Source organism: Dipodomys merriami, unplaced genomic scaffold (genome assembly GCF_024711535.1).
Source record: "Dipodomys merriami isolate MVZ:Mamm:240054 unplaced genomic scaffold, mDipMer1.0.p SCAF_63, whole genome shotgun sequence".
NCBI classification, from domain to species: domain Eukaryota; kingdom Metazoa; phylum Chordata; class Mammalia; order Rodentia; family Heteromyidae; genus Dipodomys; species Dipodomys merriami.
Window position 1 is genome coordinate 1,573,479 of NW_027206213.1, and position 16,382 is coordinate 1,589,860.

At 36.8% G+C, this 16,382-nt stretch overlaps 1 protein-coding gene across 3 annotated transcripts in view; it reads right to left on the reverse strand.

The window, feature by feature from the left end:
• Positions 1 to 16,382, reverse strand: part of Aplf (aprataxin and PNKP like factor) — a 69,829-nt gene that overhangs the window by 42,017 nt on the left and 11,430 nt on the right. For 2 of the 3 annotated variants that reach the window (XM_070004491.1, XM_070004493.1), the window contains exons 3-6: positions 15,406 to 15,578; positions 12,575 to 12,722; positions 12,141 to 12,255; positions 8,078 to 8,262 (exon numbers count right to left, since the gene is read on the reverse strand). In XM_070004491.1, coding sequence (XP_069860592.1) covers positions 8,078 to 8,262; positions 12,141 to 12,255; positions 12,575 to 12,722; positions 15,406 to 15,578 — 621 coding nt within the window. The remainder of the gene's footprint in view (positions 1 to 8,077; positions 8,263 to 12,140; positions 12,256 to 12,574; positions 12,723 to 15,405; positions 15,579 to 16,382) is intronic. The other variant, XM_070004492.1, reaches the window with a different exon arrangement.

A 16,382-nucleotide genomic window follows, 5' to 3' on the forward strand; every position in this document is an offset into this window, starting at 1 on the left:
CATACAAACAAACTCAGAGTGAAGGGGTGGAAAAGGATCTACCAATCAAACGCCCCCAGTAAGAAAGCAGGTGTAGCTATCCTGATATCTGACAAAATAAACTTTTCATTAAAATCAGTACAGAAAGACAAGGACGGACACTACATATTAATAAAGGGAACAATCCAAGAGGAGGATATAACCATCATCAACTTATATGCCCCAAATATTGGTGCACCCAGATATGTCAAACAAATGCTCTCAAACTTACAGAATAAAATAGATCCCAATACGATAATACTAGGAGACTTTAACACACCACTCTCACCAAAGGACAGGTCTACCAACCAGAGGATTGGCAAAGAAGCTACCGAATTAAGAGAGGCCATACTGCAAGTGGAATTAACTGACATCTACCGAGTATTTCACCCTAAAACAACACAGTACACATTCTTCTCAGCAGCTCACGGAACTTTCTCCAAAATAGACCATATCATAGTTCATGCAAGGAACTTAAGCAAATACAAAGGGATCGACATAATCCCCTGTATCCTATCTGACCACAGTGGAATCAAGCTAGCTCTCAATAACAAAGCATACCGCAGAAATTTCTCCAATACATGGAAATTGAACAGCACACTCCTTAACAATGCCTGGATAACAGAAGAGATCAGAGAAGAAATAAAGCATTTCCTACAACTCAATGAAAATGAAAACACCTCACAAAGAAACTTGTGGGACAGAGCAAAAGCAGTCCTGAGGGGCAAATTTATTGCCCTCAGTGCCCACATCAAGAGAATGGAGACAGACCAAGTAAATAATCTCATGTTGCAATTAAAACAGCTAGAAAAACAGGAAAAAATGGGACCTAAAGCTACTAGAAGAAGCCAGATAACCAAATTAAAAGCAGAGATTAACCAATTAGAAAATCAGAAAACCATAACCAAAATAAACCAAACAAAAAGCTGGTTCTTTGAAAAAATAAACAAAATTGATGGCCCATTGGCTAGATTAATTAAAAAAAGAAGAGAGGAAACCCATATTAATAGGATTAGGGATGCCACGGGAAACATCACCACACGTACCCAAGATATCCAAACAATTCTAACAGACTACTTTCAAAAGCTATACTCTCTAAAGGAAGAAAATCGGGCAGAAATGGATGCATTTTTAGAGAAATACAAGTTGCCCAAACTGAGCAAAGAAGAAGTTAACCAATTAAATAAGCCAATATCCTATAATGAGATACAGGAAGCTATCAAAAGTCTTCCAACAAAAAAAAGCCCAGGACCAGATGGATTCACAGCAGAATTCTATAAGACCTTTAAACAAGAACTAATACCCATACTCCTCAAGCTCTTCAGAGAAACAGAGAAGGAAGGAGCTATCCCAAACTCATTCTACGAAGCCAATATCACACTCATCCCCAAACCAGGCAAAGACCCAACCAAAAAGGAGAATTACAGGCCAATCTCCTTGATGAACACAGATGCAAAGATCCTTAACAAGATTCTAGCTAACAGAATCCAGAAACACATAAAAAAAATAATTCACTATGACCAGGTAGGCTTCATCCCAGAGACACAGGGACGGTTTAACATACGTAAGTCAATAAATGTAATCCAACATATCAACAGAGCCAAGGTCAAGAATCACATGATTATCGCTACAGATGCAGAAAAGGCCTTTGACAAAATTCAACATTCATTCATGCTAAAAGCTCTGGAGAAAATAGGAATAGAAGGAACATTTCTAAAAACAATAAAAGCCATTTATGACAGACCAATAGCCAATATTATACTTAATGGGGAGAAGCTACAACCAATTCTCCTAAAATCAGGAACAAGGCAAGGATGCCCACTGTCTCCACTCCTCTTCAATATAGTCCTAGAACCCTTAGCCAGGGCAATAAGGCAAGAAAAAGACATTAAAGGGATCCGCATAGGAAAAGAAGAAGTTAAACTATCCCTTTTTGCAGACGACATGATACTATACCTCCAAGATCCCAAAAACTCCATCCCCAAACTCTTAGAAATCATAAATCACTTTGGCAAAATAGCAGGATACAAAATAAACCCACAAAAATCAGTCGCCTTCCTATACACTGATAATGTACAGGAAGAGAGGGAAATAAAGGGAGCAACCCCATTCACAATAACCTCCCGAAAAATAAAATATTTAGGAATTAACCTAACCAAAGATGTAAAAGAACTATTTAATGAGAACTATAAAAAGTTAAAGAAAGAAATTGCAGAAGACACTAGGAAATGGAAAGACCTCCCATGCTCCTGGATAGGCCGACTTAATATAGTAAAGATGGTAATACTTCCAAAACTAATATACAAATTCAACGCAATTCCTATTAAAATCCCAATGACGTACATCTCTGAAATACAGAAAACAGTCCAAAAATTCATATGGAACAACAAAAGACCTAGAATAGCCAAAACAATTCTAGGGGATAAAGACAATATGGGAGGGCTATCCATGCCGAACTTCAAACTCTACTACAGAGCTATAATAACAAAGACAGCATGGTACTGGCACAAAAACAGACCCGAAGACCAATGGAACAGAATAGAAGATCCAGAAATAAATCCACAGGCCTACAGCCAGCTGATATTCGACAAAGGAGCCAAAGACATACAATGGAAGAAACACAGCCTCTTCAACCGCTGGTGCTGGGAAAACTGGGCAGCCACATGCAGAAAACTAAAAGTGGACCCCAGCCTATCACCATGCACCAACATCAACTCAAAATGGATTAAAGACCTTAACATTAAACCTGAATCTCTGAAACTACTGCAGGACAGAGTAGGAGAGACACTTGAACTAATAGGCACAGGAAGGAACTTCCTGAACAGAGTCCCAGGGTCACAACAAATTGGAGAGAGACTCGACAAATGGGACTACCTTAAAATAAAAAGCTTCTGCACAGATAAAGCTATCGCAACCAAGCTAGAAAGACAACCAACTAATTGGGAAAAAATATTTACCAGCAATATATCAGACAAGGGGTTAACATCCTGTATATACAGGGAACTCAAGAAACTAATCCCTCCCAAACCCAACAAACCAATTACTAAATGGGCAAGGGAACTAAAGAGGGACTTCTCAAATGAAGAAATAAAAATGGCAAAGAAACACATGAGGAAATGTTCATCATCCCTGGTGGTGAAGGAAATGCAAATAAAGACAACCCTGAGATACCACCTTACCCCAGTCAGAATGTCCCACATCCACAAATCAGCCAACGACAAATGCTGGAGGGGATGTGGAGAACGAGGAACGCTATTACACTGCTGGTGGGAATGTACACTCATACAACCACTTTGGAAAGCAGTCTGGAGGGTCCTTAGAAAGCTAAAGATTGACCTCCCTTACGACCCAGTCATACCACTTCTAGGCATCTACCCTGAACAACAGGAACCAATATACAAAGACACATGCACCTCCATGTTTATTGCAGCACTGTTCGCAATAGCTAGGATATGGAAACAACCTAGATGCCCCACCACAGATGAATGGATCCAAAAATTGTGGTATCTATACACAATGGAATATTATGCAGCCATTAGAAATGACAAAATAATGGCATTTGCAGGGAAATGGATGGAGCTAGAAGGAATCATGTTGAGCGAGGTAAGCCAAGAGCAAAGAGACAAACGGTACATGGTCTCCCTGATAAGTGGATGCTAAATCCAAAATGTTAGGTGATATGACAAAACTAACAGGACTTAAGAAACAAAGAACTCCCACTCATCTGGTTGAACCACTACTAAATATCCCCATGCGGCTGATCACATGTATGGTGTATAACATGTGAACACCGTTATATATTACAGACTGTGATAGACAATTTGTTCCAGGAAAGTTAGAATGAACTTGTGACTTTAAATGAGCATCATTATTCCACAATACTGTGAAATTCCAGAAATTATGTAATCACTTAATCACAATCAAAAAAAAAAAAAAAAAGAACCTCGGGGAAGGTAGGGAGGGAGGGGATGGTAGGGGGAAAACAATGGAGGGGGTAACAATGTTCAAGAGGAAGTGTACTCATTACCTCACTCATGTAACTGTAACCCTCTGTATAGTATCTTTACAATAAAAAAAAAAAAAAAAAAAAAACAACATTGAGATATCACCTCACTCCAGTTAGAATGGCAAAAATCAAGAACTCTAACAACAACAGATGCTGGAGGGGATGTGGACAGAAAGGAACCTTACTTCATTGTTGGTGGGAATGTAAACTTGTTCAACCACTTTGGAAAGCAGTATGGAGGTTCCTCAAAAGACTTCACATAGAACTCCCCTATGACCCAGCAATCCCACTTTTGGGCATTTACCCAAATGTTTACAAACAAGACCACACTAAAGCTACCAGCACAACTATGTTTCTTGCAGCATTATTTACCATAGCTAAGATATGGAACCAACCCAGATGCCCCTCAGTAGATGAATGGATCAAGAAAATGTGGTATATATACACAATGGAATTCTATGCCTCCATCAGAAAGAATGACATTGCCCCATTTGGTAGGAAATGGAAAAACTTGGAAAAAATTATATTAAGTGAAGTAAGCCAGGCCCAAAGAAACATAGGTCCCATGGTTTCCCTTATTTGCAATATCTAGTATATGTCTGAGTCAAGCAGAAAAGGTCAGATAATGTGATGTCAGGAAAATGAACCCTTTGATATGTATTTTAATGTTTTTTTCTTTCATGCATATGTTTCTAATGCATCTATAAGATTATCTCTTTGTTGCTTTGTATGTCCCTCCCCCATAGTATAACCCCTGCTTTCACTATATTTGATGTCAGTATAACGTGTTGAGCAGATGGGGAACAACCAGTTGTTTAAGGATACAGGTGGACCTGTTGCAACAATGAGAAGTACAAGTTGTCATGTCCAAAATGAGCTTTACAACGTCGGGGGGGGGGGGGGGAAGGGGGGAAGGAGAAGGATGGGGTTTGCGGGGGGAGGATGGGAAGTGATGTGAAGGGTAAACAAAGGAGGAGGCTGCAGTGCTTGGTAAGAAATGTACGCATTATCCTGCCCATGTAATTGTAACCCCTCTGTACAGTATGTTCACAAATAAAATTAAATTAAATTTTAAAAAATCACTTTAAATTCCCACAAGGAGAATGTTTAACATGTTAACTTAATGTGAAAGCGAAAGAAACATGAAAGCGAGTGACAATAGTATGGATGAGAGATTCTCAAATACATTTGAAGAAGCTCCAAACCTGGAATTCTTAATTCTCTTCATGGAATTCCATGAAATATTGATACAGAAAAGACCCTTGGCATTCAAAATTTAACACCCATGGTTTCAATTATTTATAAATGATTCCAAAATCCATTACATGCAGTAATTTGTAAGTTTACTGAGACTTAGAAGTACTGTGCCAAAGACAGAGCTTTGAGCTTGAACCAGTCATTGAGGTGACAAGCCAAGGAACAGGAGAGATGGAAGACGCTCTCTCTATAGTAGATAGAAGACAGAGGGGTTCAATTTTTTTTGTAAGCATCCCCACCTTCCTTATTGCTTAAGATTAGATGGAAATGTTTTAAAAAAAAAAGTATGGAAGTGTATGGAATGCTAGAAATTCCTAAGAATGACCATATCTCCTGCAACAGAAACTGCTGGACGATACCTGTGGTGCTTGGCAGTGGCTAGAATACACTAACAAAGCTAGTAAAATAGTCTGATAACTTGCCCGAAAGCTCTTCCCTGCCCTTCAACCATCTGAACTCTTAATGTATTGCCAGAGACAGGCTAAAGAACTTCCCTTAACACAAATTCAGTGAGGTAATCTGTTATCATTTCCAAGCTCCCCTTGGCAAGAATGTCTGTGTGGCTAAATTGTCTTAAAAGTCCATCAATTCCATTAGCATCCATACATTAGGAACTGCATAATCCCAACCTCCCTGTTTCATTCCTAAGCTAATTCATATATTCAGCCACTAGCTCAGCATTTCTTCTCAATAGTGTGTGCTCCTCAAACTCAAAATGCCAAAACAGAAATCCTGCCTTTGTATTATTCTCTACCATGGTTTCTGACAATACAAAATAGTCATTCCTTCTATCTAGAAATTTGGAAGTCGTCCTGTCACTACTTTCCTTGACTTTTCCCAGATCTGAACAATTAGTGCTACCGTTTTGCTTACTAGATATTTTTCTAATCCAATGCTTCCTCACCAGCCTTAAAGTCACTGCCTTGGCTCAGATTCTATTTCTTTCTCTCTTTCCTATTTTCTCTTTGTTAGTACCAGAGTTTGAACTTGGGGCCTTGTACTTTTTCAGGTTGCTTGCTCAGATGGTACTCTCCTAGCTGAGCCATATTTCCAGCCTGGCTTTCTGCCATTTAATTGGAGATAGTCTTACAGACTTTTTGGCTTGGACTGGCCTCAAACTACAGTCCTCTAGAGCTCAGCCTCCTAAGTAGCTAGGATTAGAGGCTTGCACTATCAGTGCCCAGCAATTCTATTTCTTGACTATGTTAATAAATAACTGTCTTCGTTACATTCCTAGTCTTTTACCTCATTCTCTTCTGATCTCTCTTCAAGGATTTATCTTATGGTAGGAAACATTTTAAGTAATCTCTCTCCTGCTGGCTTTATTAGGAATTACTGTTCTTAGATTAGGAATTACTGTTCTTAGGAGTCTTGGTGCAAGTTTGAGTAACAGTGTGAGATGGCGGTCTACTACAGCTGAGTATCCCATATTCAAAATGACTGCAACTAGAAATATTCTAGATTTCAGAGGTTTTTTTTCTTATTTCTGAATATGCACATAGATATACAGTTGAGTATCCCTAATCTGCATATCCAAAATCTGAAATTTCAGAGCCCAAATTCAAATAATTTTGAATATCTTATTAGTGTGCAGAGCTTCAGATTTGGGAGTATTTCAAATGTCTGATTAGGGGATTAGAGATTCTCAATCTGTATTTGGATCTGCTGTATTTGGATCTCCGTTAGGCTTCCAACTCTTCTTATGTTTTCTCCTCTCCTGTACTTTCCTTTACCTCCCTCCCATCCTTTCTTCTCTAAGTATGAAAAGGACAGTTCTGAACAATCCGCTGCAAAATCACATCCACAGTGATCTTAGAGTATTTATAGACTTTTTCTTTCCTCTTTCAGTTTTCACTAACTCATTAGAATAATTTTGCTGAATTGGCATTCCTTAACATTGGATATTCAAAGATAATGAGGCCTATTTTTCACATACTTTTTAAAAAAGGAACAAGAGAATGATGGCCCCAGGGCAAAAAAATTAGGCATTTTTCTTCTTTGGAGAGAAGTGGCTAATGGTGATAGTTTTCCTAATACTTGTAAACCAATGGCAGAGCTTTGTGGGTCATTTTAGTCTTATAAAGAGTAAAAGGAATAGGGCTGGTTTTGGAAGAGTGTGCTCAAGAACAAATGGAATGTCAGAAGCTATCACAGAGGACGATTCTTTCACATACTACTCTCACTCTTGCCTCTGCTTCATGAGACAGAAATCAGTTTCTCACTGTGGAATGGAAGAGGTAGGTTTTCAGGATGGAGGCACCAAATTATGACCAGAGATAAGTAGACTCCCTTTTTTCCCAGTCTGAAAATTTCTAAATCAATCTTTTTATTTTCTCCAATGTACATTAACCTGTACATTAAAAATTAAGCTAGTTTTATTTTCATAAACTCAATAATAAAAAACAGGTCTTCTTCTTCTTGACATATATAATATAATTAATTCTTACCTCTTTATCCTAAGCAAAAGGCTGGGAAGGGTTACTTACTACCTAGAACATGTAACATAGAACATAAATAATGAGGCAGGTGCCTGTAATCTTAGCTACTCAGGAGGCTGAGATCTGAGGATTGCGGTTCAAAGCCAGCCTGGGCAGGAAAGTCTGTAAGACTCTTATCTCCAATAAACCATCAGAAAACCAGAAGTGGTGCTGTGGCTCAAGTGGTAGAGCACTAGCCTTGAACTGAAGAGCTGAGGGATAGCACCGGGCCCAGAGTTCAAGCCCCATGACCGACAATAAAATAAATAAACAAATAAAAATAAATAAATGAAATAAACATTTTTTTTTCTAAAATCACCTTGGATGAAATGACAGGCTCTTCTTGATCAATATTTTTATTTTTTTTCCCTGAGTTTTGTTCTGCTGAGGTACTTTCTGAAATTCCTGATGAAATCAATCGCTTTCTGCCTTGCTGTGTCATATCTAGTAGAGTGGCTTTTTTGCAGCTCCCTTCTTTTCCATTTCCCTGGATGACACCATTACCTGAAATACACATACAAAAGAGTATTTCTATATCTTCAAGTGTCAATCTTCAAAAAAAGAAATAAAACACGAATAGAAGAGCATGTAGAAATAAAGCTCCATTCATAGAATGCCAACTTGGAAACATTTATTTACAAATTTCACAAAGTACAAAACAGCACATGGTAGCACAGTACAGCAGCACATGGCCAATGGTGCTAAACCTGGAGCGTGCCAGGCCAAGATGCAACATGAGTTTCACACCTCAAGAGTTTTACCTCACTTCTCTGTGTTTCAGCTTCATTTACAAAAAGGGAATTATAATAATAATTCATGGAATTATTAGAAGTAAGTGAGGTACGATACATAAACTAAGTTTATAATTTGCTACTTTAACTGACTTTAACTGATGAAATCATGCTACCATAGTGTGAAGTTATAACAAATTTCTCTAAGAGAAAATCTGACCCAGAAAATCTGACCCAATGAACTTTACATATATTCTTAGAGTCCCTAACATCCACAGTTATCTTAAATAAAGAACCCAAAGCAACTCAAAAGGAGAATGACATCTACAGATTGCTGATAAAGTCTCAATGTGACAATGGACACTGTATCCCATATAATACTCACCCAAAGTCCAGTGAGTTGGTAAACCTAAGTCAGTATCGTATGTTGTAACAAATTCATAAACCATCTAATAAGTAAAGAAAAAAATGAGTGCTGGGATGTAGCTCAGAAGCAGAGTACTTGCCTAGCATTTACAACACCTGAGTTTCATCCCTAACACTGAAGAAAAAAGGAAGGTAAGATAAAGATAAAGGTAAGGGTAAAGGTAAGGAGGAGAAGAATAAAGATTTTAAAAGTAAAAGGTAAAAAAAAAGGAAAAGGGTCATCTACTTGTTTTAATGGGAAAATATGTACAACTATCTTTTCTACACCAGAAATGATCATTTGATGTGCCTAGTACAAGACTGGTGTTCAACAAATATTCCTAAGCAAATTGTAATTATAAACAGAATTTCTCCAAAGATTCCAGTAGAGCCAGGATATAGGTATGTGAACAATCTGTAGTCACTATTTTAATGTACTAAAGCAGGGGTCAGTAATTTTTTTTCCTGGGGGAAAAAAAAACCCAGAGAGTATACACAAGTTCTGTGGGCCACACTGTGTCTGACACAATTACCCAACTCTACTTTGTAGAGTTAGAGAGTAGCCATGTATTGTGTCTGTATGCCAATAAGACTTTAGTTGTAAAAATATTCAATGGGCCAAACTTTACCCATTGGCTGCAGTCAGTTTATACTGTTCCAAAGCATAGGCACATGGGCTGAAATACTAATCTCTTCTTTAAGGTCAGGAAATATCAATGGAATAATGTTCATCTTTTCAAAGAGAAATATCAACAAAACCAATATAAAAATACTATTTAGCTATCTACCTTTAGTTACATGGTTACATTTTCCACAGTTTCACTTATAGTCAACCATGGAAAATTACAGAAACGATTCATACATTTTAAATCACATGATGTTCTGTGTAACACACTGAAATCTTACACCATCTTGTTCCCTCCCACTCATTATTCTTTTGTCCAGTGTATCCATGCTATATTCTGGTACCCATTTAGTAACTGCCTTCGTTATCAGACCAACTATTGTAGTATCACAGTGCTTGTGCTCAAGTAACCATATTTTACTTAACAACAGCCGAAAGCACAAACGTGGCTCAACTGATAGAGTACTAGCCATAAGTGATCAACCTGAGGGTGCCCAAGACGAAGTTCTTAAGAAAAAAACAGTTCCTTTTTTTTTTTTTTGTCTGTCATGGGGCTTGAACTCTGGGCTTGGACGCTGTCCCTGCGCTCTTCAGCTCAAGGCGAGCGCTCTACCGCTTGAGCCACAGTGCCACTTCCAGTTTACTAGTGGTTAATTGGAGATAAGTGTCTCACAGACTTTTCTGCCAGAGCTGGCTTTGAACCATGATCCTCAGATCTCAGCCTCCTCTGTAGCTAGGATTAGAGGTGTGAGCCACCAGCGCTTGGCAAAAAAACAACTCTTTACTCACCAATATATCTATATAGATAGATATACAGACATATATATATAACTAGATATATAGTTTGATATATATATATATGTGTGTGTGTGTGTGTATATATATATATATATATATATATATATATATATATATATATATATATATATATATAAGATTGGTGAATGCATGGAGTAACTAGAACCTTCTCATGTATTTCCAAGGACTGTATAAAGGTACAATTATTCTGGAAAAAGATTTGCAGCATTTTAGAAAGTTAACATATATCTACTCATTGACTCAGCAGCTCCACTATTCAATATTCTTTCAAGAGAAATTAAAGCATATGTTCACAAATGTACTTGGAGGACTGGGAAGGTGGTTCAGTGGTAGAGCACCTGCCTTGCATGCTTGAGGCCCTGGGTTGGATTCCTCAGCACCACATAAGCAAAAAGAAAAAAGCTGGAAGTGAAGCTGTGGCTCAAGTGGTAGAGCGCTAGCCTTGAGCTGAAGAGCTGAGGGACAGTGCCCAGGCTCAGAGTTCAGGCCCACGACTGGACCCAAAAACAAAAACAAAACAAACAAAAAAAACAAATGTACTTGAATAAGAATATCTACCAAAAACTGCAAACAACTCAAATGTCTATCAAAAGGACAATGAGTAAACAATCTGATATGGTCAACAATTGAATATTCTTCAGCAATAAAAAGAAATAAAGCAATGATAAATAAAAAACATTACTTGAACCCCACAAATATAATTATTTATGTTGTTGATTAAAAATAAATATAAACAAATAAATAATGTCACTCCCTCAGAAGAGCTAGAAACACTTAAAAACTATTAAAATATGTTTTAACATGCAAATATATGTGTTACAGTTGCCAATTATTTCCCTTCTCACCAGGACTTTTTAGAGATCCTAGATCTAGAGGCCTGGTTCACCATGGGCCAAAATGTTTTTCTTAATGAAATGTTGCCTTGAGAAGACATAGCTATCTAATAACTAGTTAGCAATGAAGGAAAGGAGACTTAGGCCAACACCAGAAGTTAGGCAAACTAAAGAATATTCAAAAATCAAAGACAAAGACCTGAGCTGTGGAAAGAGAAACAAGAATACAGCTCTTGTGTACAGGAGGGAAGAGGGAGGGACTGACTGGCCATCCATCTCCCATGAGACTTAACTGTACTCCACTCCCTAGATGTGGAGAGCTATTCTAACCTTACACATTCTCCTTTGATTAAACTAGCCTGAGAAAGCTCTAATACTTCCAAATTAATAACACTGTGCCTGAAGATAACAATTAGTAAAGACTCTTAAGAACCCTGAAACAACTGATATCCAGCCGAAGACATAAATCACTGTATTTGCCATCTCAGTAAGCTGAACCAAGACAGAGGTCGGATCTTTTTTGAATCTCCCAGCATCTGGCATTTTTTTATTTAATTAATTTAACTTTAAGTGCTCCTATTGTGCTTCCCTTTTATCTCAGACATGATGCCAACAGGTTCATTTGAAAATCAATATTAGTATCTTAAGTCTGGAATATAACAGTACTTTTAAATGAAAAACAATCAGCAGAATGGCATTTGATAAATGGCATAAAATAAAAGCTTATGCTTTAAGCTATAATGCAGGTACAAATCTAAAGAATTCTTAGCCTCAGTAAGGGCATGCAATAGAGCACTGAGGTGTCTAAGGCCAGCCTGCCTATATGCAAAGACCTTATCTCAAAAACATAAATACAACTAAATTCTTAGGTTAAGCTACACTGTACACAACAAACTACTCTAAATTGGTTCAGAAGAATCTTTGAGTTTTGCTTAATGTTTTCTTAGAAGTCAACAAACAAAAACCTACCTCCACTGACAATAGGTGCTAAAAGGTCTTGATCACTTGAATTTTCGGCCAACATCCAAGCTGGAAGGATTCTTTTCCTCTGGGCAGGGTTTGTCCTATATTCACCTAGGAAAGACTAAAGGGCAACTATAAATTAATTCATAAAGATAATCATGAATCTTAATGAATTTATAAAATTATTTGTACTATGCAGAAAGCTGAAATGTCCATGTCCAACTATGGATGAGTTGTTTAAATTTCTTAAAGAATCATTAGTTGAAATCTTTATTAGTTGAAGTGTTGGCTCAGTGTGGTATTCTCTAGTGCTTAACTTAAAACCAAAAGCAGAGCACCACCAACAAGACTATTATGGTATGCCTGATTTTAGTGGTCTTTGTCTTCTTAAAAATAACATGAAGAACAGTTGGATGTAGATGAGATTTTAAGTTTCTCACCCGGTTATTTACTGTGGATGTTTGGCTCTTGGTTATTTCTGGACTGCTTTCCAGCTGTGAGGTACCAGTTGTCTTATTAGGTAAATTTATCACTGGAGACTTTGGTATTTCATTCAATATATCATTTTCATCAAATGTTTGACTGTTTCTGTAAGATAAATTAAAAATATGCTTTATAATCATTTAAAACACTTCTGCTGGTAACTATAGCATTGGAAACCTTTTTTAAATACAACTGACTGCAGAGTTGTGCTTTTTTTCAAAGAAATTTTTGAAAACTGATTTAGAATAAAATATATGAATCTGAATATGTTCTTCATGTATTGTCATGCATGTTGCCATAAAATACATTAGTCTTTCCAAGATGGCCTTGAAACCATAGCAATTTAGAAAACTCAAGACCACTGCCCTGTATTTAAGAAATAATACAAACATTAGCTAATTTAGTTAAGATATTAGAAAAGAAATTTATCAGATTTTGAGTTCAAGCTCACATATAGCTGCTATCAGATTTCTGGCCAATACTGCCACTTATGAAATAGTCTCAAACTTCCTATATTAGTACTGGAAAATCGCATTTTTCAAGAAATGTAACCATGTATTTAAGCCATCAAATTTAAGGGCATAGTTTGAAATAATATTTCCTCATTTCCCCTTGGTATAGAACAATAGTTTTTCTATGATATGCTCAGAGTTTAAGTCAGTGGGAATAATTTTAATCAAAAAATTGTATATTTTGCCAGTGGCTCACACCTGTAATCTTAGCTACTCAGGAGGCTGAGATCTGAGGATCATAGTTCAAAGACAGCCCGGCAGGAAAGTCTGTGAGACTCTTATCTCCAATAAAACTACTAGAAAACCAGAAGTGGCGCTTTAGCTCAAGCAGAAGCGCACTCGACTTGAGCTGAAGAGCTGAGGGATAGCACCCAAGCCCAGAGGGAAAAATTGTATATTTTTCCCACAATCCTGCTTTAACTTTACTAGTTATTGAAGGTCTGTGGTATCAATAATTGTATCCTCTCTGTCATTCTTGATATAATTTATATTTTGTTCCTTTTTAATTTTCTCAGTAATTGTGACTGAAGATTTTAAAAATTCCATTAATCTAACAAATCGTTTAAATAGGGATACAGGTGGGCCCATTGCAACAATGAGATGTACAAGTCGTATGTCGAAAACGAACTTTACAACTTTGGTTGGGGGGGGAGGAGAGTTGGGAGGGGCAGGGGGGAGGATGGGATGAGAAAGGGAAACAAAGGAGGAGGCTACAATGCTTGGTAAGAAATATACTTATTATCTTGCCCATGTAATTGTAACCCCTCTGTACAGTATTTTCATAAAAAAATTCCACTGATCTCTTCAAAAATCCAATTTATAGTTTTACTGATTGATCTTCTTTTTGTCTATTTTTTACTTCATTGACTTCTATGTATTTAAATTGGGCTTTACTTGCCCTTTTTGGTCAACTAAAATGAACTGAGCTGTCGTACGAATTTTTAAGGTGTTTTCAGTATCCTGTTAAAAATATTTTCTAAACTAGGCTCTGGTGGCTCATATCTGTAATCCTAGCTACTCAGAAGGCTGAGATCTGAGGATCAAGGTTCAAAGCCAGCCCAGGCAGGAAACTGTGAGACTCTTTATCTCTAATAAACCACTAGAAAAAACGGAAGTAGCTCTGTGGCTCAAGTGGTAGGACACTTACCTTGAGCTGAAGAGCTCTGGGACAGCACCCAAGCCCAGAGTTCAAGCCCCACGACCGACCTCCCCCTCCCCCCCAAAAAATATATATATTTCTAATTTTCCTAATGAATTTTTTTGACCCTGAAGTTATTTAAAAATGTGTTAATTTCAAAATATATGAAGATTTTTTTACTTGATTCTGTTTCTATTATTTTATTTCACTTCTAAGTACTGGGAACTGTGCTTGCTGTTCATTGCTCCATGGTTTGAGCAATGCCTCCAGACCTTTTTTATGTGGCTATTTTTGAGTTGGGTCTCACTTAACACCCAGGCTGACCTGTGTTACAATCCTCCTGCTAGTTTTCTCATGTCACTGAGGATAACAGATACATTCTATTGAATCCTATCTTTGTGCTTCCTTGGGTGGCTGGGACAACAGGTATACTACCATGCCTGACCATTGGCTGAGATGGAGTTTCACAAACTTTTTTGCCCAAGTGGCCTTGAAGAGCAATCTCCCAAGCTCTGCCTCACAAGTAACTAGAATTACAGGCTCAAGCCCTGGTACTAGTCTATATTTTACTCTAAGTGATTTCTGATTTTAAAACATGGGCAATTAGAAAACATACTCTGTAAAATTTTTCCCTTCTGATTCTATATGTCTAGTTTATAATCTAACAAGTGGTTCAATAATCTAGTATGTGAATTTTAACTTCATACTGGATATTAGTATATTTATTCTAATGTGTATATATCCTCAATTTCCCTATTCTACATTTCTTGTATTTTTATAACAAGAATGTGGTCTAAGTCCCAAGTTGATACCTTAATGCAAAAAAGCTTTCAAAAGTGAGAAAAAAAAGCAGTCAATTTCAAATTAACTATCCTAGTAATTGTTGAATAGAAATTCAGAATACAAACGTACAAGACAATACAATTTTGGACCAATCATTACTAAGGTATAGATTTCCAAGGTAAAATGTTTTCTAAAATGCATGTACACACACAAGCATTCACAACATACACACCCATACACAGGTTACCAACTCTCCAAAATGGTTTGATATTAAAATTATTTTCTATGGACATATTTATGATGATTATAGAATTAGATTACAAATGTATTACTTACTGTCACCAAGCAAACTTACATTAAGGTACATTCCAGATCTGTTTCAGAATGTGTAGAGGAAACACGGAAAATGTACTTGTCCACTAACAAAGATAATCTATCTCCAGGATACAACCAGCACCATAGATTTCTCTTCATTGGTAAGAGCTGGCCTGTCTCAGAAGACTGATAAAAACATGGATTTGTATGTATCTAGCCAATAGAAAAAGAAGACAGTGATGAAGTAACTCAAAATTATAAAAAAAAATACAACTAAATATGAATTGATATAGAATATCGGTATCAAAAAAATTTAAGTATAACTTACACTGAAAAGTTCAATATGTCTAGAATTTACAAGTAGCATAATTACTATTCATACATAAATGAGAAAAATACTTCCCATTTTCCAGGAATTCAAGAAAAAAGTGGTAATCAATTAATTGGTTAAATTTTTTTCTGTTTTAAGAGTATACTAAAGCTACCAGCTTGTACAAATGTGTTTATCACAGCATTATTTGCCATAACTAAGATATGGAATCAACCCAGATGCCCCTCAGTAGATGAATGGATCAAGAAATAAATACACACACATACACACACACATACACACACATATATAATGGAATTCTATGCCTCCATCAGAAAGAATAACACCACCCCATTGTTAGGAAATAGAAAGACTTGGAAAACATTAAATTAAGTGAAGTAATCCAGGACGAAAGAAACATAAGTCCCATGATTTCCCTTATCTCCAATAACTGGTATATGTCTAGGACAAGCAGAAAAGATCAAAAGCTATGTACATATGACCATATAAGATGATGTTAAGTGAAATGAACCCCAGATAGGGATACAAGTAGTTTTTTTCCTTGCTTGCTATTGGTTTTTAACGTATTTATAGTGTACTATGGTTTTTTTTTTTTGTTTCTTTTATGTTCTTCTACCCACCCACCCTGTAATAACCCCTGTTTTTACTGTATTTGATGTTGGTGTCCTGCATTTTGTATATACATT